Source organism: Herpailurus yagouaroundi, unplaced genomic scaffold (genome assembly GCF_014898765.1).
Source record: "Herpailurus yagouaroundi ecotype Mexico unplaced genomic scaffold, PumYag 198, whole genome shotgun sequence".
NCBI classification, from domain to species: domain Eukaryota; kingdom Metazoa; phylum Chordata; class Mammalia; order Carnivora; family Felidae; genus Herpailurus; species Herpailurus yagouaroundi.
Genome location: NW_024412429.1, coordinates 29,461,800 through 29,486,695, shown reverse-complemented (window position 1 = coordinate 29,486,695; position 24,896 = coordinate 29,461,800). Strand labels below are relative to the sequence as shown.

The window sequence follows — 24,896 nt, the reverse complement described above, 5'->3', positions numbered from 1 at the left end:
TTCTTCTATAAGAAGCCCTACTACCAATATAAGAATTATTGGCATCGAAATTATTTTACTGGAGAACCAACTGTGACTTACTAGAACATTCTGTATGGTAAAAATACAGCAGTTATATGCCATCAAAGGATATGAATATGGTCTAGATCATGTTAAATATATACAAACAAATTCTTCCCCGTAATTTTCTTTAACAGGCACACACAGACCTGACTATCCACATATATTTTTTAATGGCTTATTTATTTTGAGAGAGAGAGAGAGAGAGAGAGAGAGAGGTGAAGAGAGAGGGAGAGAGAGAGTTCTCCAGCAGGCTCCACACTCAGCGCGTAAGATCATGACCTGAGCCACCCACCCACAACCATGAGATTATGACCTGAGCCTAAATCAAGAGTCAGACACTTAACCCACTGAACTACCCAGGCACCCCAAACCTATCATATTTAAGGACTTCAGTAAAAAGATATTTTGCCTTTTTCTGAGTATGGAATTACTAGCTTTACCCAAAGTTAATGAACCCAAATAAAAATAAATCTTTATGTTTACATTTTGGAATTCCATCAGGCCTAAGAAGTTCTGGTGGGATTAGTGCTCTGCTCTAATGCGCATCGGTAGAAAAGACCCCCCGGTTGTCTAACTCACCTCTCCACAGTCACTTTTGATTGGTGTGAGGTAACGGCATGTGGGCTGGCCACTGGTTCTCCATTTCCTGAAGAGTCTGTCAGACACGGAAGGGCAGATACCACTGAACATAACAGCAAAGAGGATGGGACAAAGGGTTACTACTACTCTATGGTCAAACCCAAACCCCAGGAGCCAGCATGCCTGCATTTATCTCCTGGCTCTGCTACTTACCACCTGTGTGACCTTGGGCAGGCCACAAACTCGGTGCCTCCCATTTCCTCCCGGATAAGAATACCTACCTCACAGCACTATGGTGAGAATTAAATGTATTAACATATGCGGAGTACTTACGACAGTGTCCAGCACGGTATGAGGGTGGCAATCAGTGTTGGGTGTTATTTTTGCTTGCACTGAATAGACTTTGGACAGAAAGTATATAATGTTGAAACCAAAGCAACTGGTGAAGACAGCAGTAAGCTGACCTGATCAGGCTGACAGTGAGTATCTTTAGATTTGGAGCAAATCACCATGAACTACCTCAAGTGATGAGAAATATTTTTTTAAACTCAGTTTAATTCTAGGTGCACTCAGAAGATAAGGGTTTCACAAATGGAAGGCCAGTGAACTGTACCTAGCTGTGCCACCTCTTCATTCAGTGCTCCACTTTGCAGTCCAGCGTAAGCCAACAATATTGATGACAGACTCTAAAATCTGGGCCTGGGTTCTTTAAAGTCTTGTAAACCTTCATAAAGGTCCGAGTTCCAAGGAAGTCTCATTTCACAGCATAGCATGAGCTCAGTAACGCTGCTAGAAGTACAGGGAGTCTGATAACTGAACTTTATTAAAGATGCCAGAATTTGCCAAATTGGTAGTAGGCAGCCTCAGAGATTACCGATAGGTCTGAAAACTCACCTGCCTGCCTGCCCTCGAATTCTCTTTGGAGCCCTGGCAACAGCATTCAGCCCTCAACCACATATGGGACTGGACAAAGAGGGATATTTGTTAGCCAGATAAACCTCAGGCCCTTTTCAGCATATGAACTCAAACCAGACTTATTGTGAGTGTTGATAAACACAGATAGGATGATTGGCAAGTTTCACCTTCCCTGTTGCCTTGGTGGATTCTCGAGCTGAGGTACAAAGAATACTGAAAGAATTGTTAAGGGAATAGCAGGAAGGGGGAAGATGGAAAAACAAAGAAAAAAAACAAGGAAACTGGCCATGCACGAACTACAGCATCAGCCCCTCAAATAACCCTGCGATGGTGCAATTTACATCCTAAAATGCTCATTCTGATGACTCACAGGGGGTTACGCCTTCATAGGGTCGCCACGTATTACAAGATTTGCAATAATGCAGTGAGTGGGGTTAATAGATGATCACAAGGGTTATCTTCCAAACAAATATAATTAGGGCATCTTTAAAAACCATGAAAAGTCTACTATGAAGGAATCATGAAATCATTTGATTAGTCCAGTCTTAAAAGAAAAAAAACAGCAAAGGAAAGTGGGGTATCTCTGGTCCTTTCTTATCATATTGATACTGCAGATGAGGAAAGAGGAAGGCTACAACAATGGGCTCTCTACCCACCACCTGTATGTACAATCATGAAGACGACGTGGGATCACAGAGGAAGAGTTACGAGCTTGCACTTCAGCTCTGGGAGCTGGGTTGGTCACGCTGCTCCTCGGGGGAAGGAAACTGGCCTGTCCTGTCCCACGGACTCCCAGCACCTGCAAGGAGGCCTGGCACATGGCAGGTCTCTGGAAATGCTTGCTGACTCCAAGATAAAGCACTCAACCTCACAAAGCTGCAGTGGAAGTTCAACAAGAAAATGTATGCAGGATGTATATACATCCTGGCACAAAGAGGCCCCTTAATAAATACTAATTGAACCTGGGTACTAACACACTAAGGCAACTTTTATTTAAAGCAAATTTCTTTGAAAATCACCAAGAAGTTAATGATCTCTGTCCAAAGCCTATAGGTCTCAACAACTTTCTAATGAAATTTTAACAAATTTTTAATTTTAACTCTATTCTGAAATCAGAAGTTAAAAAAGCATAAATTCTTTTTTGAGAACTGCTGTAAATACAAGTTTTCAAAATGTGTACGTTTAGAGTACTTAAGAGCAAATATACATACATGCTAATTTAGCAGACAGTAAATGATAAATGAAATTTAATTTTATAACACCAACAAAATTCTTCTCATTATGTGTGTATATATATTTATGTGTGTATACACACAGGGATATACAAATCTATATCCACAGATATGGATACTTATAATGTGAAATGATTTAAGATATTAAGCACACCATTAGAGTATAAACTAATATGACAAAACATCTGCCACAAATGCAAGAGCGTTTTCCATAAGGGGAAAATCTGCGGACTAGAGGACACACACCTAAGCTTCTGTACATCAATGAGTAACTTTTTTGTGTGTAACCAATCAAGAAATATCCTGATCTCTAGAGAGTTAATTCAAAAACTCTTGTCTACATTTGAATTTATTTGAATTCACTGAAGCAAATACCTGTTTCTCCAGTGAGAGCTCCCTTGGTTATATCTCCGTTTCTCTGATCAACAGTTTTCTACAAAAAAAAAAAAAAAAGATTTTTTAAATGTTAAAGTTAGAAGTGAAAGGAAAAAAAAGTTATTAGGAATAGTTTAAAAATGGCCATCTCAGTACCTTATCTGTAGGTTCTGTTCGTCTTGTTCTTTTCATAATCTCCTCAAGTCGCTACAAGGAAGGGAGAATTGAGCAAAAGGATCAAATCCAGAAAGAAGGCTAGCCTGGCACATTTCACTGACTAAGCAAATGGGTCATTAAAACACGTCTGTTACTTTGGGTAATTATAATACACACTGCTTTGGCCTAATTGGCATTATTCACAAAGCTGGAACTGACTGAAGGCACATGAATCAGAAGGAACTGTTTATGGTGAGCGCCCCACTATGAAGACTGATTTCTTTGGAGGAGATGATGAATCCTGAGAGCTACCCTACCCTTGATCCCAACAGGACTCTTACATGGTCCACCTTCCTCCTGCCCTGTAACGGAACATTATAACCTTTGTTTATTTACATAGCTTTCCTTGCGGGGAGGGGGTCGAATTCATTACTAAAATGTCTCGTTAGTGGATTAAACAAGCAGAGCACGAGCAGAACACACGTGCTTTCTGAGAGCAGTGAGCTAATGTCTGGGGCCTCCCGTGGCTTCAAGTCTGGGGAAGAATGGGCACAGTTAGCATCCCAGGTTTCCGCGTTAGATGCAATCACCTTCTTTCTTTCCAGGCGCTCCTGCTCTTCTCTCTGGAAGTGCTTCTCCCGCTCCTGCCGGACCCTCTCTGCTTCCTCCCGAACGCGAGCTTCTTCTTCCTTCTGGAAACAAGAAGACGGCCTGTGCTTCTGGCCAGCAGGGTTGCTCGCTGCCCCCATCCCTGGGGTGAGGGTGGGGGTGGGGGGGTGAGGAGGTGGCTCCAGGAGGTGCGGGCGCGCGGAGAAGTGCAAGAGGCGAGCGCGTGCACGAGACGGGGCGGGAGGACTTGCACCCCCCCCCCCCCCCCCCTGCCCTGGACACTCTCCCCCTCCCCAGGGCCCCGCCGGGCGGACCCCTACCTGCTTCTGCGCGCGCTCCTCGCCCTCGCGCTCGCGCCGCTCCCGCTCCTCCTCCGCTTGCCGGCGCAGCTGCTCTTCCCGCTGCCGGGCCTGCTCGGCCTCCAGCCGGCGGGCCTCCTCCTCGCGCCGCGCCCGCTCTTCCGCCACCTTCTGCGCCAGCTCCTCTTTCTTTTGTCTGCAAAAAGACATGCGAGGGGGGCTCCCTGGACAGAGGCTAGGGTTTGTGGCTCCAGCAGGGGCAGTCTGTTCTGAGGGCTGGGGGAGGGGGGGAATCTCCACTGGGGACGCTCAGCGTGGTTCGTGGTCAAAACGTGAAGCGACCCTCCATGCTTCATCTTTCCGGCCTCATGTGGCCTTGTAGTAAACAGAAAACGAGACCACTAGTATTTCGAGGAGCGCTTGTTTTGTGGAAGTCCGTGCAACGTAATTATCCTTAAAGGCCGAGACTTGTTTAATCCACTAACGAGACATTTTACTAATGAATTCGACCCCCTCCCCGCAAGGAAAGCTTTGTAATAAAGGTTATAATGTTCCGTTACAGGGCAGGAGGAAGGTGGACCATGTAAGAGTCCAGTTGGGATCAAGGGTAGGGAACGTCCAAGATCGCTGCCAGCACAGGGGCTGTGGTCCTCCCCCCCCCCCCCCCCGCCCCACGCCCCCAACGTGCTGTTGTGCTTATTTGAAGAACAATTTGCATTGACATTGGTTTTTTTTAGCCCCAGGAGGAGGCCAACTAAGCAAACTGTCCCTCCAGCAAACTAGCAGGCAATCATGTGGACACATTAACTGTCTCACCCAGCTACTCTGAGAGTTCTATCTAGAAGAAACCATGAACTCTTACTATGCAGCTTTAAAACGATAATTAGGAAGATAATAAGGAAATATGGAGATCAGAAATATGTTCAGTAAAAAACAATCAGTGCACAGTTGTACCTCCACTGTGCTTAGAATTATGTAAATAGATGTCTGTGTGTACATACTTATGTACGTTTATAAACCTGCACACTGTTCAGAGACTGGAAAGGATGATCTCAAATCCACTCTTCCAATTATTGAAAACTGGTAAGATGATGGACAGATTTTTTTCCTTGAAGCCTTTCCCCATCAGTGTTGTGGCACTGTCAGTATAATAAGAAAATGTGATTTTAAAAAAAAATCACTTAGCGGTCAGAGACACGATTGTGAAGCAGCTAATCCGTTCACCATCATGACTGCCACCACCTCTCGTGTCTCTCAGACGGAAGACTTAATCCCAGGTATCCCTAGGAGGTCACCGCTCATTGAGCACGGTCACCGCTTTACCTTTCCAGCTCTTCCCTCTCCCTCTTCTCCCTTTCCTCCTTCTCTCTCTGCTCCCGGGCCAGCCGCCTCTTCTCAGCTAGCAGCCTCGTGGCCTCTTCCGGGTCGGTGGTGCCCGCAGAGGTCTTGGGAGAAGCGCAAGCAGTCACAGTGGATGGCGAGGCTGGGGCTGAGGCTGGGGCTGGGACCGGCGCTGGAGCAGGGGCCGAGGGGGCCACGGCTGGGGCTGAAGCAGCTGTACAAACAGGTACAACGAGAAAACCAACTGGAAACAAAACCCAAAGAACAAAACAAAAACTAGCATTCCCCACACCCCAGGCCTAGAATTCATCATTGTAAAAGAAAAGGGAATGTTTATTACTGCGTGTTCTCATGGTTTCACCGTATTCTATTTGTAACCAAGCAACATAACAAAAAGGTGCATGTGTAAGTGAGCCATCCTACAGGGCTGATGCTCTGTCACCAAGTCCTATTTTTATACAAGTTCATCAGTTAACAACATGTATCGAGTGTGTACTCGGTAGAGAGCCTCATGTTAGGTTCTGTGGGAAGTTATACCCTGAACAAAAAGATGAGATCTTCCATTTGCCTTTCGTTACATTAAAAAGATTCCTTCTCTTAGTGACCATTACTAGAGGACTAAAGCCTTTCTATGAGTTTCCTCAGCATCTCTGCCACGAGCCCAGATTCAGGCTGGGAAGATGACACCTGACGAAGAGGTCCCTGTTGTCTACCCATAGCTGTCTCCAGGTCTGAGGTGGGAGGAGCCATAGGCCTCTTCAGGAGCCAGTGCTAGTATTCCCATACATTTGGGGCTCCACTGTCTGTCCTGATGCCAGGATGGAGCACAAGTCCCATGGCCTCATTCAGATTCAGGAAACGGCCGAGAGAGCTGATCCGGGAGGGAGTCCACGCAGATGCACCTGCTGTGAGATGTGATCTCTAGCATTCTAGACCCTCCTCTCAAGATTCACCTATCTCCTTCTGCCCCTACACATTTTTTCTTTGTCCTCAGGACACTTTTTGGCCTTTCTCTTCTACCCCTTTCCATGCAAACAAATACTGGACTCTTCCATTGTCTAACGACACTGTTGCCTGTCTTGAGTCATCTATTCTTTCTTTGCTCCTACCACCTACCTTCAGATTAAGTCTTAAGGAGAAAACTTTTGAACGAAGACAATTTTCAGCAAGAAATACTGAATTCCTAGTTCGAGGTGATTTTTAAATTCTAGATAGTGTCTGGTTTCGCCTGGTAGAGAGGAGATCCATTGGGTCTTCTGAAACAAATTCTGTCAAGCATAGAGGCTAGCCAGGGGTCCTGAAACTCCCGTAGGCACAGGAAAACTGGCCATTCTGTATTTTGTCTGGCAGTCCTGCACCGGAATTGATGGCGAAGCTCAGTGTCTTTCTGACTCCCTGGATCTAGCATATACTTGGATTCAGTAGGTCTGAGGTAGGACCAGGGCTCTGTACATTAAAACATCATAGAAATCGTGGATCAAAAATATTTCCGTAAGATCTTCCTTCTCAAAGGTGGAACTCACACCCTTCCCTTGAGTGTAAGTTGAACCTAGTGACTTGCTTCTAATGAATAGAAGATGACCGAAATTGTGACTTCTGTGTGTACGACTTCTGAGACTAGGCACAAAAGGTGTGGCTTCCTCGTGATGCTCTCTCTCAGATCGTGCTCTCTGGGGAAAGCCAGGAAGTCCAGCGGATGGACCGTAAGGATATCAAGTAACCCAGGTTCATGTGTCATGAAATGGAGCTCAGCCATGTGTATGCACCACCTGCCAACAACCCAGCAAAGCTGCTTCCAAACTCCTGATCCAAGAATCTGTGTGACATGACATAGTAACTGCTGTTATAAGCTGCATAGTTTTAGCAAAATTTGTTACACAGCAATAGATAACGAATACAAATGATCCTGATGCAGGTGGTCTGAACACCACATTCTGTGAAACACTGGATTCAGCCAATAAAAGGAGTCATAAACGCTACCTGAATTAATATACTATGGCTCCAAAAATAGGATTTTGATTGGATGATTCTTTGTATGTAAAACAAAATCACACTTAGGAAAAGTTTGCAAAATTAACCTCAATAAAATTTCCAAGTCCCCAGTAAGAGCAAGCAACCCACACTCCATCACAAGTCAGCCGAATCTTACCAGGAGCAGCCTCTGGTTCGACAGGTGTCCCCTCTTCAACTGTGGCTTCTTCCACCTTCACTAAAGGTGCTCTGCCCTTAAGTGACGGCTCACTGGCAACTTTCTGGGGTTCCTTCTCGGGTTCTTTTCTCTCAGATTCCACTCTGACTTCTCTCTTGACAGGGCGGATGTTGCCAGGGGATGGGGGCCGGACCTGGGAAGGGGTAGCTTTGACTGATCCGGGAGGCAAGGAGGAGGCTGGTCTGGGTGTGCCAGGCAGATGAGGAAAGGACTTGGATGGAAGCCTGGGTGACAAACAGTGGCAAGAGAACAGGAGACATCAGAGTAGGCTTTCCCGAACCTTCCTTTCCTCACACTTCTACCCCATGATAGTACTAGAACACCAATAAGGAAAAGAAACGAAGATATTCAGCTGCGTGTATTTGCTTTTTATGCAGCAAACACAAAAATATTCACTCTAGACTCTTTCCTGTTTTCTTTTTCTTTTCCTCCAAGGAAAAAATATTATTCCTGACGTCAATGCCAAACAGCGTGGAAAGAATAGTTTCCTTTCAGAGGACAGAGGCTACAAATTCTTCAACATGGAACAACCCAGCCAGCTTCTTAAATTTCGCTTACCAAAGTCGGGAGGGCCCTGGTGATCTTACTTTGGGATGAGATGGAGACAGAGCCCTCCGAATGCCACACGTGGGTTGGAACGGGAGGTTTTCTCTCTCTCTGTCTCTTTTATAGCCCTAAGTTCAGAGAAACACAATAATTAGATTTTGCTATAGGAGTGGGACAATCCCATTCACAGTATTCAATAGTGGAGCCACAACCCATTGAGTGACTTCTTGGAAATTTTCCAACTTTTGTCATTTATACCCATTCCACTCCCACAAAAAGCCCTTGTTAGCTTAACACTGAATATTGTCAACTGAATTAACACAATCTGACACTAATAATAAAGCTCTGGATGTCTGATCTGGAGTTATAGTTGTTTAAAAAAATACACACTTATACTCTTAGAAAGCACCTATATATACTTTGTGCCTAAAATCAGCTGGGGCAAAATCTCTCACTGTCTGGTTCAAACCACACAAATATCAAAATTAACATCACTTCCATTCCCTTCTCCCCCCTCTTTTAATTCTTTAGCATTTTTTTTCTTTTTTTCCACCTTGGAACATGGACATAACTGCAGTCTTTTTTTTTTTTTTTAAATAATACCTGTCTGCTACACCAGACATTAATATATTTTCCCCTTTATACTGATACTACATAAATAAGTCCTTTCTCACCTAATGTCCTCTTGCTCTTGAAGGAAAAGTTATGTTCCAGGTGAAGAATTCTAGCTATTTTTAATCTTCTTCTTTAAGGATAAAATTGAAATGGCAGAGTGGGTCAAAACATCATCCCTTTTCTAGCTGCATCCTATAAATTCAGCCAGAGAGTGATACCTTTTCTAACTCGAAATGAGCAAAGGGAAACCCAGAGTGTTCCGATAATGTATAGTCAGCCAAGACAAAAAGACCAAAACAAAACAAAACAACAACAACAAAAAAACAACAAAAAAGCAAAGAGCAAGAAAGACTAATTCTAAGTATCTGAAACTTGCCAACAATGTTCTGGCCTGGGAATGGATACTCACTGGATACACCTGTGCAAGCACCTGTCAGTCCTTAACTCTGTTAGGATCCTTGCAGGAAAGCAGACTGTGAGAGCCCAAGGAAAGGGACAGAACTTTATCTAGCCGCAGGGCCACGAAGCTGGTAGTGTACCTTCTCTTCTTTCTGCCCGGTACAAGCATCGACTCCCCTCTTCCTTCCTTTCCCACGTTTGTTTCCCTTCAGTGTCCCTTCTAATTGCTCCTCTCCACTTTCCTTAGAAGCATTCTAGTTGCTTGACTGGGCTGTAGGTGGGGGAAAAACATGAGTATCAAATAATACTCAATGTCTTCCCGGGATTTCTAAATAAAACAAATGAAGACTGGGGCAGGAAAAAGTTTTACAAGATGTGTGCCAGCTCTATATCACTTGTGGCTGCACGACCATCCTTTGCCCCCATTTCTGGTCCCAGAAGGTGGGAGGTGAGGGCTCAGAGAGCAGCTGTAGTCCTTGGGCACAAAAGTGTCAGCCAGCACATGGGACCCTTCTGGAAGGGATAGAGGGTGGCAATTATGCCTTGGGAATATCAGTGCCAGAGTGGAAGGCCTGGGGCTCTTCCCAAGAGAAGCTGGGGTTATGCACCTCAAGTAGCTTTTTCCTTTTTCTGGAAACATTTGAATGTGGTTGAAGTCAAATTAAGGAGAGCTCTGAATGGGAAAATAAGTCCGGAAGTGTAGCTCGTGATGCGGGGGATACACGGATGAATTTCATCATCTGGGTCTTAAGACAGGCATTGAGGGAATGAACCTACAAAGATCTGTATAATCCTTCTTTTTGCATTAAAAAAAAAAAGTCTTCTTTTTTTAAAGTGGCATTGAATCAATTCTTTCTTTCCTAAAACTGACCACCTTAAAGGGGTAAGGGAAACAGGGAAAGAGCAGTTTAGAAAAATGCCCCATACTTAAGATAACATCCTCTCAGGCAGGTAGATGCTTTTACTCTCTTAGTTCTTTTAGATGTCTTTTCATTGGTCTGGCACCCAATCACCTATTTGGGGACCACACGTGTAAAGGCACTCCTTATCCTCATCCTGATCTGAGTTAGTAGCCAACGGTCTCTACAATAATCTTCCCTGTTAATAATTTCCACAAGGCTACACTAAGGTGGAAGGCACAGCAAGGTGCCCATGTCAATGGTGCTGGCAAGTTTCCCAGCAGGACAAAGACTTTCATTTTCCAATTAGAGTTAGGTTTAGAATACAAATAACTTTCAAGAGAGATAATACAGACAAATACTCCAAAGCAGACTGAAGTCCAATAGAACTTTCTGTGATGACTGAAGTAATCAACATCCATGCTGTCCAATACACTAGCCACGTTTGGCTATTTGAATTTCGGTCTAAATTAACTAAAATTAAATAAAATTGAAAATAAAATTATGAAAACAGTTCTATTTGTAACAGCATCAAAAAGAATTAAATACTTAGGAATAAACTTAATCAAGAAGGCAGAAGACTTGTACACTGCAAAACAAAAGAAATGAAAGAAGACAAAATGGGAAGACAGTCTATGTTCACAGACTAGATAGAAGACAGACTTATTGTTAAAATGTCAACACTGCCCGAAAGCAACTACAGAGTCAATGCAATCCCTATCAAAATCCAATGTTGTTTTTGCAGAAATAGAAAAATTAATCCTAAATTCATATGGAACCTCAAGGTACCCTGAGTAGATAAGACATTCTTGAAAAGGAGAACAAAGTCAGAGGTCTTGTACTTTTGATTTCAAAACATAATCAAAACAGTGCGGTACTGGCATAAAGATAAGCATATGGACCAATGAAATAGCCCAGAAATAAATCCTTGTGTATATGGTCAGAGGATCCTTGATAAGGGTGCCAAGACCACTCAGTGGGGAAAAGATAGTCCCTTCAACAAACGGTGTTGAGAAAACTGGGTATCTACATGCAAAAGAATGTAGTTGGACTCTACCTCACACCATATACAAAAACTAACTCCAAATGGATTAAAGACCTAAATGTAAAACTTAAAATTATAAAATTCCTGCAAGAAAGTTGAGGAAGCTTCGTGACATTGTTTTTGGTAATGATTTCTTGGATATGGTACCAAAAGGCCACAAAAGCAAAAAGAGACAAATGGGACAACATCAAACTTAAAAACTCCTGTGCATCAAAGGATACATACAATCAACAGAGTAATAAGGTAACCTACAGAAAGAGAAATATTTGCAAATCATGTATCTGAAAAGAGATTAATATCCAGAACATGTAATATCCAGAATATGTAAATATCCTACAACTCAACAACAACAACAACAAAAAAAAGATTAAACAAATTAAATAATAAGAATAAAAGATGAGCAAAGGACTTAAGTAGATATTTCTCCAAAAAAAGATATGTGAATGGTCAACAAGCACATAGAAAGATGCTCAGTATCACTGATTGTTAGGGAAATGCAAATCAAAACCACAGTGAGATAGCACCTCACACCATTATGATTTTCACAAGAAAATAACAAGTGTTGGTGAAGATGTGGAAGAACCGGAACCCGTCTATATTGTTGGGGGAACGTAAGTTAAATGGGGCATTGCTATGGAAAACAATATGGCAGTAGGGCAAAATATTAGAAATAGAATGACCACAAAATCCAGCAATCCCACTTCTGGGTATATATCCAGAACAACTGGAGGCAGGGTCTTGAAAGAGATCTGTTACCCACATATATAGCTGTGCTATTCATAGTAGTCAAGAGGCAGAAGCAACTCAAATGTCCATCAGCGGATGAATGGATTAGCAAAATGTGGTGTATATGCGTGTGTTTGTGTATATGCATACATACATACAATGCAGTTTTATTAGCCTTAAGGACAGAAATCCTGTCACATGCTACAACATGGATGGACATTATGCAAAGTGAAATAAACCAGTCACAAAAAGATAAATACTGTATGATTCCATTCGTGTGAGGTATCTACACTAGTCAAATTCAAAGAAACAGAAACTGAAATGGTGGGTTACCAGGGATTGGGAGAGGAGAAAATAGGGAGTTGTTCCTTAGTGGGCATAGTTTCAGTTTTTCAAGATTTAATAAGTTCTGAAAAATATACGTAATATTACTGAAATGTACACTTAGAAACGGTTAAGACAGTAGATTTTGTTATATGTATTTTTTTTTACTGTAATTAAACATTTTTAAAAAGGAAATTAAATTTAAAATTCTTTGTCATTCTCACTAGCCACTTTTCAAGTGCTTCCATGACCAACTGCTGCTGGTTGCTCAAATGAATTCCACAGTGCAGCTCTGGGGCAAAAGTGACTTGTGAGTCACTTTCCGGAAATAGGTATTTGCCTAAACATTTGGTCGTAAAGAGATGAAAAGACAACCAGTAAGTCAAATATAGAAAGAGGAAGGCGTTAAAAAAAATAAAAAATGGGTGAGACAGTAGAGTTTCTGGATCATGTGATGACAAATCCCTCTCATTTAATCTGTTGGCCAAGGGTCAGCTCTCATCCTCCCCTCCTGGTGTATTATGTTGTGTTTTTATCCGCAGCAAGGTATTTTTCCTTTGGTAAGTACTTTTCCCTCTCCAATAAGTACTCAACCTTTGGGGGCCAAGGTGTTCACCCCAACTATTGCTTTTTATCTACAGCTAGGCACTCTGAAGCACCAATGCGCTAAGGATGAAAAACTACCCAGACATCAAAGGTAGTTTCACCTTTAGCTTGTAGGGCTGGAAGTCTGACTCAATCATGAATTAAACACTGATTCCTGAAAGCCTGGGGCTTGAAAGAAAACAGCCCGTAGGCAAAGCCATGGAGCTCTCACAAGCCTCAAATTATCCTCAAACAGCTACACAAAATCCTTTTAAGTGTCCATCAGCTTTATAAATCTGAACTGCTCTGGGAAGTTAAGATTTTAAAAAAATCGTTCAGTCTTTCATTAAACAGGTCACGGTATTACTATGGGAGAGAGGCAACAAGGTCTTCCGGTTGACTGGGGAGCCCTTCAAGACTACAGTACAATCACTGAAGACCACACAACAATGTCCGCTCCTTTCAACGGATACTAAATAGCACAGAGTTTGAGGAGGAAAGATGAATGGAGACATACGAGTTACCTCATTGCATTTATGGCATGAAATTAATTAGAGGTGAACATTAATGTCAGCTCAGCCACCTTGCCAGTAATGCCAAGTACAAATTATATTCTTCACTTGGAAAACAAGAGTCTGTAACACAGCCCAGTGGCCTTTCAAGGATTAGTTACTTAGCAAATCACTAGTGTCTTCAAAATACTTTTGTCACTATATTTTCAGATCTGACAGGGAGGGATGAGCTAGGCAGACAAAAATTCTTTATTTTGCTTTTCGGTGAAGCACACTGAGAGTTCAGCCAGCTTCTGGATATGGGGGCTTAATAACACGCAGAGGCAGGGGCCCAGGCCCTTTGACCTCCGTCAAAGGGTTTCTTACTTTCAGGAATGTCAAAGTGTCCTGGCATTGCACTGGTTTGCATGGAGGCACCCGTGTGCTACTTCGGCCACTCGCACAAACTTAGACAAAGAATGGTTTTCATCTTCAAGTTCACGTTTTTAGGGGGAACAAAACTCCCAAGTGGAGAGAAAGCGTGGGGACACCACTGCCCAGGGGTGGGCACCTCCCACTCCGACACCCACACCGCACCTCAGGGTGGTGTCCACTCTGCACAGACATGCCTGGCTGTTCCCAACGGCTACTCACCACTGTGCCATGAACAGTCCTCCTTCGCGCAGAGCCCTCTGGCGGTGTTACCAAGAATTTGGGTCGATCCGTCAGATTTCTAGAGTGTGCAGCTTTGTAGGGCATGATGTTGATGGGGCTGCAAGATGCTGAACGAGGACAAATGGGGATAACTAGGGTGCAGGTGATTGTTTTACACACAAGAGTGCCAGAGGAGCAGGTGAAGGAAAGCCAAAAGCAGGTTCAGGAAAAGGAGCAGAGCAGAGGTAGAAAGAAAAGTAGGGAGAAGATGTTATTACCTAAAGGTGTCCAGAGCCTTCATATTCAACTCTCCTGACAGTCCTATCAGTTTACAGTGTGTCCAAAGAGAAGCCATGTCCAAGTGAAAAATCTAGACTGTATAAGCTATTTGGCTATTTAGACACCGATTAAAGACGCAGATGTAATCTCATATAGAAAGCAATGGCCTTATCTTCCTATGAAATAGTGGTTCTGCTAAAATGCTACATTAGTGACAGATAACTTTTACATAAGGACTGTTTACAATTAGATTTTCCCAATTAGCTTTAAGATGGAACAAAAGGTGGAAAGACAGGAAACAAGCAAGCAGGCAAGCAAGAGACATTCCAGCTATTTCCAGGGTGAAGTTCAACAGCCGGTGGAAAGAATTTTTATAATGTTAAGTGACCAAGTCTTACCAGGAGTTAAGACTGGTCACAAAGATAACTAATAATTCCCAGAAACAAATTTTGTAAATGTGTTGTCTATTTAAAGGCAAATCAGATGCATAGCTGATGGGTTTTCCCAAAAGCCAAGGCATTTGATGGTGTATAACAAGCGATAGAATTTATGCAGAAGTGGGACGTAATCATTTAAAATGATGAATAGAACATAAACATGTTAGAATTGCCAAAAATAAAGTTGAGTCACGAATAGCTTTTACAGTTTTACTCAGGTTGATAAAAGTTTTGAAAATCACATAGTTTCTGACCATTCACATTCACAGGGACATGAACCACATGATTCTGAGGAACAATGGGTTTAAGGAAATTCATAGAACACTACATAGGTATCCAAAGTGTGGGTACGAAGGTTCCAAGGTTCATTTTCAGAACCTGAGAAATCCTGTTCTCCAGCAAAAGAGTAAGACAATTCAACCTGACTTCTGAGGAGAATACTAGGTGTTTGGATGATGTTATAAAATGACTTTACCCACTTAAAGCCATTGTAGCAAACCTTTAAAAAGACCATTAGTTCAGCTATGTATAATAGTATTTATTAATAAATTAAAAACTCAAAAGTTGGGAATTCTGGAATTATAGAGACAAGAAATACTTGTTACTTATCTACAGACAGAAAGTTGATCAGATGGCTTATCTATTCATGTGCTCTGTCATTAAATGATTTGTAGTATCTTCTGGTTATCACTGAATGGTCAAGGCTGGGAATAAACTAGACACTGCATTCTCTTCTCCAGTCCTCTGAAAACAGAACTCTATTTCTTCAGGATAAACTAAAACACTTTGCAACCCCCCCCCCCCCCACCGTTGTCCTTAAAAGAATATGTTTATCTTACCTGGGACTGACATAAAGCTTGGCTTCAGACCTTAATGATGAAGGAAGATGCCTTTATTTTGAGAAAGGAGAACCTTGTCTCATTTGGCTTGTTGTGATCACAGGGAAAACTGAACATAACCATTCGGTCAAGTCCCACAAAAAAGCATTTGCGTTTCCCAGACAATGAAGAGTTAATTAATGCAAAACTCTTCCAAGCCAATCAAACGCATTTAAAGAATAACATCCTGGCACAGAGCACCTCCGTGAGATTACGGACCAGGAGAGGCACATACTGCCCGGGGGGCACGGCCAGAGGTCATTTACCTCGCTCAAGGATCAAGAAACCCTAGACAACAGCCCTGTTGAGGCCAGGGGTCTGACAGGAAAAAAGCAGCACAGAAATATGATATCATTTTCCTCCAGTGGAAAATAACTTCGGGGGGCATTTCCTGAGATGATCATGGGTGCAAGCCAAGCTCATCATGCCTCTCTGTTCATTCTTTATTCTAGCAGTGAGGTAACACTGAGCAAAGGGAGAAAATACCCTCAAATCTATCTAGTGTAGCTTGTACAGAATTCCTCAAATTTAATTGTTCAAGGAACATCGCCTGGCTAAAATAAACACTGTAAATTCTAAGAATATTATGTTTCATGGAATTCGTTGTTCCGAACAGCAACCACTGAAAATCCTGAAACCTTTAAATCAATTAATTGTCTTAAAAAAAAAAAATGTATCTTGCCCTTCCGAAGAGTAAGGGCAATAATATATAGCTGTTATTTTTATTTTCCCAGAGTGCCCTCTGTATCCCAAAGTAGTCTTAATAAACACAAAAATTCTTGTCTGGAGTGTCTACCAGAAAGTCTTCCACAGTATCTCTACTTCCTCTTACTTTTGGTAGCAAGTGTGCATTAATCTTGTTTATTCAAGAGTTTCTAAATGAGCTGTATGAAAAGGTGCAGAGAAAAGATAATGCAGTACAAATGGTTAGAGTGCAGCAGAGAGAAGTGAAAAATTAGCAAATAGAAACATGATAACATTTATCGAGCACCACTATGTGTAGGTACTACTTTAAATGTTATATATGTATCAACTCATTTCATCCTGAGCTCTAATAATCACAGGTATTTTCCGTGTATTTTTTAAAAATGGGCATGGTGAAGTCAACCCAGACCTGTCGCCACAAATAAGAGGTAGGAGACTTCCAAATTTCAAGTGCTCTTATTGCCTGTTCTGGGAGTTTGCAATCCCCAAACATTCTAGGGGAAAGGGTGGCTGTCTTCATCTGCCACGTAACCCTGGCTCTGATGTAGGGCATCCTCTCGCCAATGGCAATGGGATATATGATGAACTCAAGGCACAACGGTAAAATGGAAAGAAAGAATAGTTGAGGAGAGCAGGTGGCAAAATGAAAGCGATGGATAAAGTGTTTTTGACAAGAGAAACACAAGCGATGTTTATATACATAATTTCAAATGGGAAAAAAATTTGAAGACAACAGTTTTGGGTCATTAAATATAGGCCGTATCAATTCAACTAACAGGTAACAATGATCTAAGGAATGTGTTAATAAGACCAGCAACTCAACTGAAGGTCTATGCATTGCTTCACACTAAAGTAAATTACAGAAATGTATCAAAATTTGTGGAAAAGGAGAATGGGAAAGTGGCAAAGAACAGCCAGTTAGCAGGTAAAAAGCACCCTGACTGAGTGTAACAATGAAGAAGGAAGGTGGGGGGGGGTGGTGGAAAATGAGGAAATGGCATTGGACAACACTGGAGGGGGAGCGAGAGAATTGACACAAGTTAGTGGTGACAGAAACTGCAAAGACAGACACTTTTTCAGCTGTGAGGCAGGCAGTTAGCATGAAGCTACATACAGTGTGGAGATTCCAAAGCATGAGAGCCCTAAACTATTTAGATCCTATGAAACAGGAATGAAAGCAATTTTAAAGGTTCCCCAATTAGCTGGACATACGGAAAAACTTTCATGCCTTGCGTAGAAGCATGACACTCATAGGCAGAAAATAAATGATCTTGAAATAAGCTGTACATTTTGCTCCAGAAAAAAATCTCGGATGTGATGTGACAGCTGACAGGAGAGTTCTTTCGCAGAAAACACAGAACACTGTGGTCCAGCTAATTGAACACACACTGCACACAGAGCATTACTCCAGGGCGCCGAGGACGGAGGTTGGATAAGCATGTTTAAGACCCAATCACCAATTAGAATTCTAAGTGGCTCTGGCAGAAGTCACTTATAATCTGTGCACTTGGTTTCCACACGCAGGTGGTAGGAATGTCTACTTGATTTTTGACCGCCTCCTGGCGGGTACTGTGAGAATTAGGGTTGCTATCAGCTCACTGGGGCGCCATGGATGGAAAAAAAAAAATCATAAAACCACCAAGAATTATTTGTAAAGAGGGTTAATGATCACGAAGAGACTTGCGGAGGCAAAATATTTTTAAGGGGAACTTTATGAAGAGGCTGTGTAATTTCCTAAGTGCCAAAGACAAGGGCTGGTAGACGGGTTATGGAGATCTACCAACTGTGCCCACAGATATTTGGGAAAAACCAAACCGGCTCACTATGAAAGAGATGTTGCCAAAAGCCAAATACGTATCTTTCTTTGCAACGAGATATCGGCTCTCTACTAACTTCTCATTAAACTAATTGGCTTATTCGGGCATGCTTTGCATTTCAAAAACGTAGAGGAGTTATAACTAATTACAATAACCAGTGTTTGGCACATTCTCCATATTTTCAAAGTATGCAACAAATGAGAACACTATAATTAGCCTTCCCCACAAGTCTTAGACATTTGAGAGGGTACTAATTCCTAGATTACATAGAAAGACTGGCACAGGGAGGGGAAGTCGCTCGCCCACAGCCACATCATGAAACTCTCGCTTAAACTGACTTGGGCTCTGATTTTATTCCTCAGTCAATATATTAGTATTAAATTATGTCTACTTCTGATCATGTGCTCAGATGCAGGGCCAGAAAGAACGGTGGGAAAGGGATAGGTCTTTCTGGTGATGTCACAAACACACGGAAGCATCTGAAGCCATCTCATCACAAGGAGGGACACCCTTGGTTTGCCTGGCATCTGGGGTCCAGGTAAGATGCTTAGGTGGATGCTAAGGAGGGAACAATACCAGGGCCGCGAAACCAACACCGGCAGACATTTTCAAAGCCACTGCACCCAAGGACAGAGAAGCAAACACACCAGGAAAGACGGAGACGTGATTATGATGAATGCTGGAGGCTCAGATGTGCTTCCGAAAGAGGACTTGACCTCACCAAGAAAGTTGCACCTCGAACAGTTTTACCTGGGTCTCCAGACAAGGCAGCCGCGCTTTTGCTTCTGGCCAGGAACGCATGTGTGGGCGTCAGCAGTCTGTTAACAACGCTGCTCTCCCATGGGCTGAGCTGCAGGCGGCGAGCTAAACGTCACCACATAAGCAAGATGTTAGAGGAATTCTTTCCAGGGGCAGGAGAGTGCACAAGAACATCATACTTATGGCTTCCACGTGCCAGGCCTTGGAGAGACGAGGCTCTCCAGGGAGGACAGTCGGCAGAGAGACCGGGAGACAGGAACTCTGCCCAAAGGAGGAGCTATTCCATAATGCTGCCTTTCTTCAAGATGTTAGTGTTATGGATGCAGAGTTTGCTAACCACCCTCCTTTAGGAACGAACAAGTAACAAAACAGAAATAGCGTGTCGACCACGGGTTTGGGATGTAGTCGTACCTATCGGCCCTCATCAGGATGGGCAGTGGGCTGAAGGCACACACGTCAGCCCAAGGGCTTCCTAAGTACCCTGAACAATCAACTCCACCAGAGGCTTTGGCAGCTAACGAAAGACTGCATTTCTGTACCAATAAAGACAGAAAGGGTCTCCATGGCATTCTGCCAGATGTCATGAACTGCGGCTTCGGCACTTGGGGGAAGTGAGAGATAATAAAATGAAAGAAGACCCAGGCAAAGTTCTGTGTGGGATTTCCTTTTGACTTTTCCATTCAGCAAGCCAGGTTCTTTCAGGTCCCTGTTTGGCAACAACATAAACATTTTGGCAGAGAATGAGGGTAAACCTGAAGCAAGATAAGATTAAACAGAAAAGCCAAAAGCCAATATAAACTCAATGGTGGAAATTACCAGTGGGTGTGGGAAGGCTCCAGAAAATAAATTTAGAAGAACGCAATGAAATATAGTCTCAAATTGTACTGGGGCTTGGTTGGCAAGACCATTGTCAGGATATACGTACTAATCATAAATTAACTATTTTGCTTATATTGTTAGCTTTGAGTGGTGGCCCATGAAAATATAGAAGCTACTTTCCAAAAATATCAGGAAAGAAGCTGGCAAAATCCTGCAAATATCACTAAAGTGATCATCTGTCTCTATTTTAGAATACACTCCAAGTCACTTACAAAAATCTTTAAAACTGTCTAAACCTGACAAGGCCACTTCTGTTTGGTACCATAAACAGCAGGTGTACATCCTGTTGTCTCTGGAGTGACTTTTTTTTTTTTAATAACCTTTTATATGTTGAATTTTCAAGAAATGGCATCTAAATTCTAGAAAATTAGTTTTAGTTGAACAGAAGTTATCTGATGTTAAATGTTGTTATAAAAAATATCTCCTCCTACTTGAAAGGAATTACCAACCTCCAAAAAGCATCTTAAGTTCCTGACTTTATTTTTAAAAAGAAGCTATTTTGATCAAGGCTATGGTGAATTTAAGAATTAGTGAATTGTTTATTAGATTTTGTTATTAGGAGAGTCTTCATAGTTAAATTGAATCTTATCTGATAAACACAAATAAAAGGATAATATAGATGTTATACGTTGTATACGTACAATTGCACATATAATATAGAAATAGCTACAAAGTAGAACACATAAGGGAATAAGTGCTGTTACATACTATACCACGGCAGTGTGCATGTGGGCATCAGTCACAGAATTTAAAGCAAACTAAAAGTGGAATACATTCACAGAATAAAACCACTGGGAAAGGTGATGAGGGTACATGAAAATCTTCAAAAGAACTATATTTTCAAGTAGATGAGAAAGGAAAGAGAGGAATGCTTCCTTTCCCTGATAAACTCTGTAGGAGGGCTGGCTTAGAATTGCAGAGATGGTTTATCATTGAAAAGACAAGCTCTTTTCTTTCCCCCTGGATTAAGAAGTTCATTAACTTTATTTCTGTGAGACTTTAAAGCATCAACCAAAGAATTTGCCTCAAAGGAAGATTAAAAACCTTCTCTGACTTGTGTTTAAAGCAAATCTGAAGAAATTTGTTTTATAGCTCTGACACCGTGAAAGAAAGCTTTTGCCAGAAGAAACATGTTTCCCCTTCCTCTGCATTCATTACTATGCCCTGAACAAGATAGAGACAGATGTCTTCCATAAGACGACTTTTTAATAAAGGTTAGGACAGGAGTTAGTTTATTGTTTATGGTTTTTTCTTTTTTTTTCACCTAGCAGGGCCTGATTTTCAGATGAAGGAAGAGATATTAATTCTTGTGAAAAAACTCTATAGTATTGATCCTACTTAAGCACTTAAAAAGGAGATATTGACAATTCCTATAATAGACCACGTGGACCAGGGGAGGCACATGAACATTAGAGGTATTTGCACTGCCACCTTCTTCCATAAGCAGGAAATCATTGTTCAGTTTCAGACGAGCGTCATGCAAAAATCAGGCAAGTGTCGCCACATCCTGATATTTCATTAGAAGTAGGAAACCTCAATGTTACTTGATATATTCCATTTTTAGGATGATGGCAATGGATTCAACTTAAAGAACAAAACACCCTACTCCAGTCAAACAGAAGATGCCTGTGGGCAGAATTCAGCATCAGATCTACCACCATGCCCTGTGATCTAGATTCTAAGGAAAAATGTATGGACTAATTCTAATCACACAGTAGGCAACTTCATTTCTTGCTTTTTTGAAACTCCCTATTCTTTCTTGAGGGGGAAAAAAAAAACTGGGTAAGTAGGTAGCTTAAGAATATGAAGAAACACATTTTTAAGCAAAAATCTCCAGTGGCAAAAATCCCTCTATTGCAGCAATTAAAAAAGATCTTTGGTAATTAGAGGTTTCCCTTAACTCAGGTCATTTTATCAGTCTATATGACACTATATTCAAGTGTGATAATAAAAATATTTAAAAACAGGTAAGGCACAGGCACAGAGCTAATGGATGCCATGCATTAGCTCTGGAGGACCTGGGGAAGCACCGCTTGAGGAAGTGGATATTTACACCAAATGGTATGGAAATATTTCAGTATTTTTAATAACCAGTGGAGCATTCCAGCTGAACCCTGATATCACCAGAACCTCAATTTAATATCAGCCTTAAGCCCTGTGCTATAGGGTTGAGAAAGCTCAGACAATCTAGTAATGGTATATTCCCTTTACCGGATTTGTCTGTAAAAGTTTCTAATTTAATAATTTGATAAGAATGCTTCCTAACTTGATAATAAAGCATAACACCAACTTTTAAAAATAGCAGAAAAGCAAATTAACGAAATTACTTAAATTTTAAATTCGAGAAGTTCAAATTCAGAAGAATTTCTATTCTCATTAAAAGGCCTAGGCTCCTCACTGCCCTGAGGATTTGTCTAACTTAAAAAAAAGGAAAAAAAATTGTTTCGTGGACCATATGGAAGTTCCTGGATGAACTGAATCCTCCTTCCTGGCCAACCTTGACCTTGCCTATTAGACCCAGGAACTGTTTCACAATTCTTCTGACAAGGGGCCAGAGAAGCAGAATCCCCAAATTTAGTGCTTTCCCTCTGATTCTGTTAAGTTCAGCTTAGGATTCAATTTGATGGGCCCCGTGCATGATTCAAGGGGCAGTTTCTTGGCCCTCGCTATGAACTGGCTATTGAACTTTCCCTGATCCTTAACCTCACCTAAAAAAGCACACATACAGTCAGAGTCGATCTAAGGAAGGGCACCACCCATGGGGGTAAGAACAGAGGATGCAGGGGAGCCTGGGTGGCTCAGTTGGTTAAGGGTCTGACTTTGGCTCAGGTCATGATCTCACGGTTTGTGAGTTCAAGCCCCGCGTGGGGCTCTGTGCTGATGGCTCAGAGCCTGGAGCCTGCTTTGGGTTCTGTGTCTCCCCATCTCTCTGCCCATCCCCCACGCACTCCGCTCCCCAAAAATAAATAAAATTAGTAACCATTAAAAAAAAAAAAAGAATATCCAATCAGGGGCACCTGGGTGGCTCAGTTGGTTAAGCGTCCGACTTTGGCTCAGGTCATGATCTCACAGGTTGTGAGCTCAAGCCCTGCCATCAGGCTCTCTGCTGTCAGCATAGAGCTTGCTTCGGATCCTCTGTTCCCCTTTCTCTCTGCCCCTCCCCCGCATGTGTGCTTGCTCTCTCTCTCTCAAAAATAAACAAATATTAAAAAAAAATTTAAAAAAGCATATCCAATTAGATACTATCACACAGAATCTATAAAACATCTTGCTAGTTGAAAGATCATTGTCATCCCACAGAAGTGTAGTAGGATGTACTGTTTGGTTTATTGCACATCTACCCCAATTTCAGCTGTGAAACTGTAGGAGGCAGTAAGCAAGGTTTGACATCAAAGCACTGTAAAATCCCAATTGCAGTTTGTCTTAGACATGGGTTGACACATTAAAGTGCTGAGTAAGTGACCAAATCCAAAGAAAAGATGAGTAGACAATTGTAAGAATAGCATTCACATGCTATATTTTATACTAAGGGGATGGGTTTGAAAATAAGGCCTATTTATGAAAGGAGTTTTAGTTCATAATACTTTTCTCTAACATCTAAAAGGCCCCTAATTTGACTACATGTCTAATATCAATGATTTAGTTAATCATCATTTACTAGTTATCATTTAGTTAATAGTTGAGCAAATTAGTTAAAAAAAAAAAAGGAATGGTGCAGGTTAAAAGGCAAGAATAGGAAGTTATTCAAACATTTACTGCTTTAAGAGAGTAGTTATTAGTTATAAGATAACAACAGGTATAATATTGTACATTACAATGACACAACTTTTATACAATACAAAATATATGAATACTCATACACACAGAACATGCACACATTGCATTCTTTTTAAAGACTGAACGTTTCCCAGTTTCTTAATAAAACATTCAAAAATAACCACGATTTTGTTACTTTTAAAGAGTATATGTTTTCATATTGCACAACAATTCTTTGGTTTTCTAATTTAAAATCTTAGTTCTGTAAAACCGAAGCTTATCTTAAAAACTTGATTTTTTCCTTCTATGACATATAAATATGCAAAATAAAACTTTAATTTCATAAATAACTCAAAATTCATGTACTGTAAATCCATGGGATGAATAAAACTCAAAATTCAAATAAAACATTAATTGGAGGGATACGATTATTAAAAGTTTTAGGAAACTTCAATGAGGATATATTCTTGAAGTCAGGCCAAATCCCTTAAGAGCAAAATGAATGGACACCAAAAACCAATCACACACACACAAGAAATGCAGTAAGGTTTTGTTAAATGAGAACTCAAACAGTAAAATGAAATCTACCAACATGAATCATTTAAGAAGATTTTTTAGAAAGTCAAAGCTTGGAATTCCCAAAGTACAGATGAAAAGTCAAAGACAATATGATTGAAGTAAAGTAAGTGTTCGTAACAAAGATTATTTGCATGTTGGTGGATAAGTGGGTGATTTCTGGAGCTGTAAACTCATTTACTAAAAAGTTGAGAAGCACCGCTTTCATCACTGCTAAATGCAACCATTCAGCCAAGTTCTAACATGAGCAAGGTTCTTGTCGCAAGGGAAATGCTGCTCAGCCGCTTACTGCTTTTTTATTCTGAAGTTTTGTTCTTCCTATTTAAGAAACGTAGGGAAAGCAACTTCAGATGCTGATTTTTAGCTGTAAACATCCAGAAAAAAAAAAGAAGCATTAAGTAAATAACAGAACACTTTTTTTTTGTTTTGTTTTCCTTTTGACTGTACCTCTATCTGGAGAATTTAGTAAAGTTGCAGATGAAGAGGAGAGCCGCTTGCTAATGACGGGATCGACATGTTTCGAAAGATTCATGGTGGAAACTGACCGCCTGTCTGGATCTAAAACAAATGGAGATAATGCTAATTGACAGCCAGCATGCAGGATTGCAATTTCCTAGTTCACTGATGGAAGGAAAAACTAGGATTGGATGCTTTCAGCTCTATCACTAGATCTTACATAACAGCACAGTTTTCTAAGTGGATGTCTTAAAGGTAACTTAAAGGCCAGAAATAAAATTATTTTTCTCAT

At 41.4% G+C, this 24,896-nt stretch overlaps 1 protein-coding gene across 13 annotated transcripts in view; it reads right to left on the bottom strand.

Annotated features, from left to right (window-relative positions):
• MAP7 (microtubule associated protein 7) overlaps window positions 1-24,896 on the bottom strand; it is a 178,942-nt gene that overhangs the window by 11,752 nt on the left and 142,294 nt on the right. For 5 of the 13 annotated variants that reach the window (XM_040449082.1, XM_040449079.1, XM_040449083.1 and 2 more), the window contains 11 exons: window positions 24,596-24,706; window positions 18,929-19,042; window positions 14,063-14,214; window positions 8,337-8,452; window positions 7,719-8,002; window positions 5,552-5,783; window positions 4,250-4,424; window positions 3,911-4,012; window positions 3,321-3,371; window positions 3,165-3,222; window positions 643-745 (listed from right to left, as the gene is read on the bottom strand). In XM_040449082.1, coding sequence (XP_040305016.1) covers window positions 643-745; window positions 3,165-3,222; window positions 3,321-3,371; window positions 3,911-4,012; window positions 4,250-4,424; window positions 5,552-5,783; window positions 7,719-8,002; window positions 8,337-8,452; window positions 14,063-14,214; window positions 18,929-19,042; window positions 24,596-24,706 — 1,498 coding nt within the window. Of the gene's footprint in view, window positions 1-642; window positions 746-3,164; window positions 3,223-3,320; window positions 3,372-3,910; window positions 4,013-4,249; window positions 4,425-5,551; window positions 5,784-7,718; window positions 8,003-8,336; window positions 8,453-14,062; window positions 14,215-15,617; window positions 17,279-18,928; window positions 19,043-24,595; window positions 24,707-24,896 lie in introns of those variants that run through there. The other 8 variants (XM_040449088.1, XM_040449080.1, XM_040449085.1 and 5 more) reach the window with 5 other exon arrangements.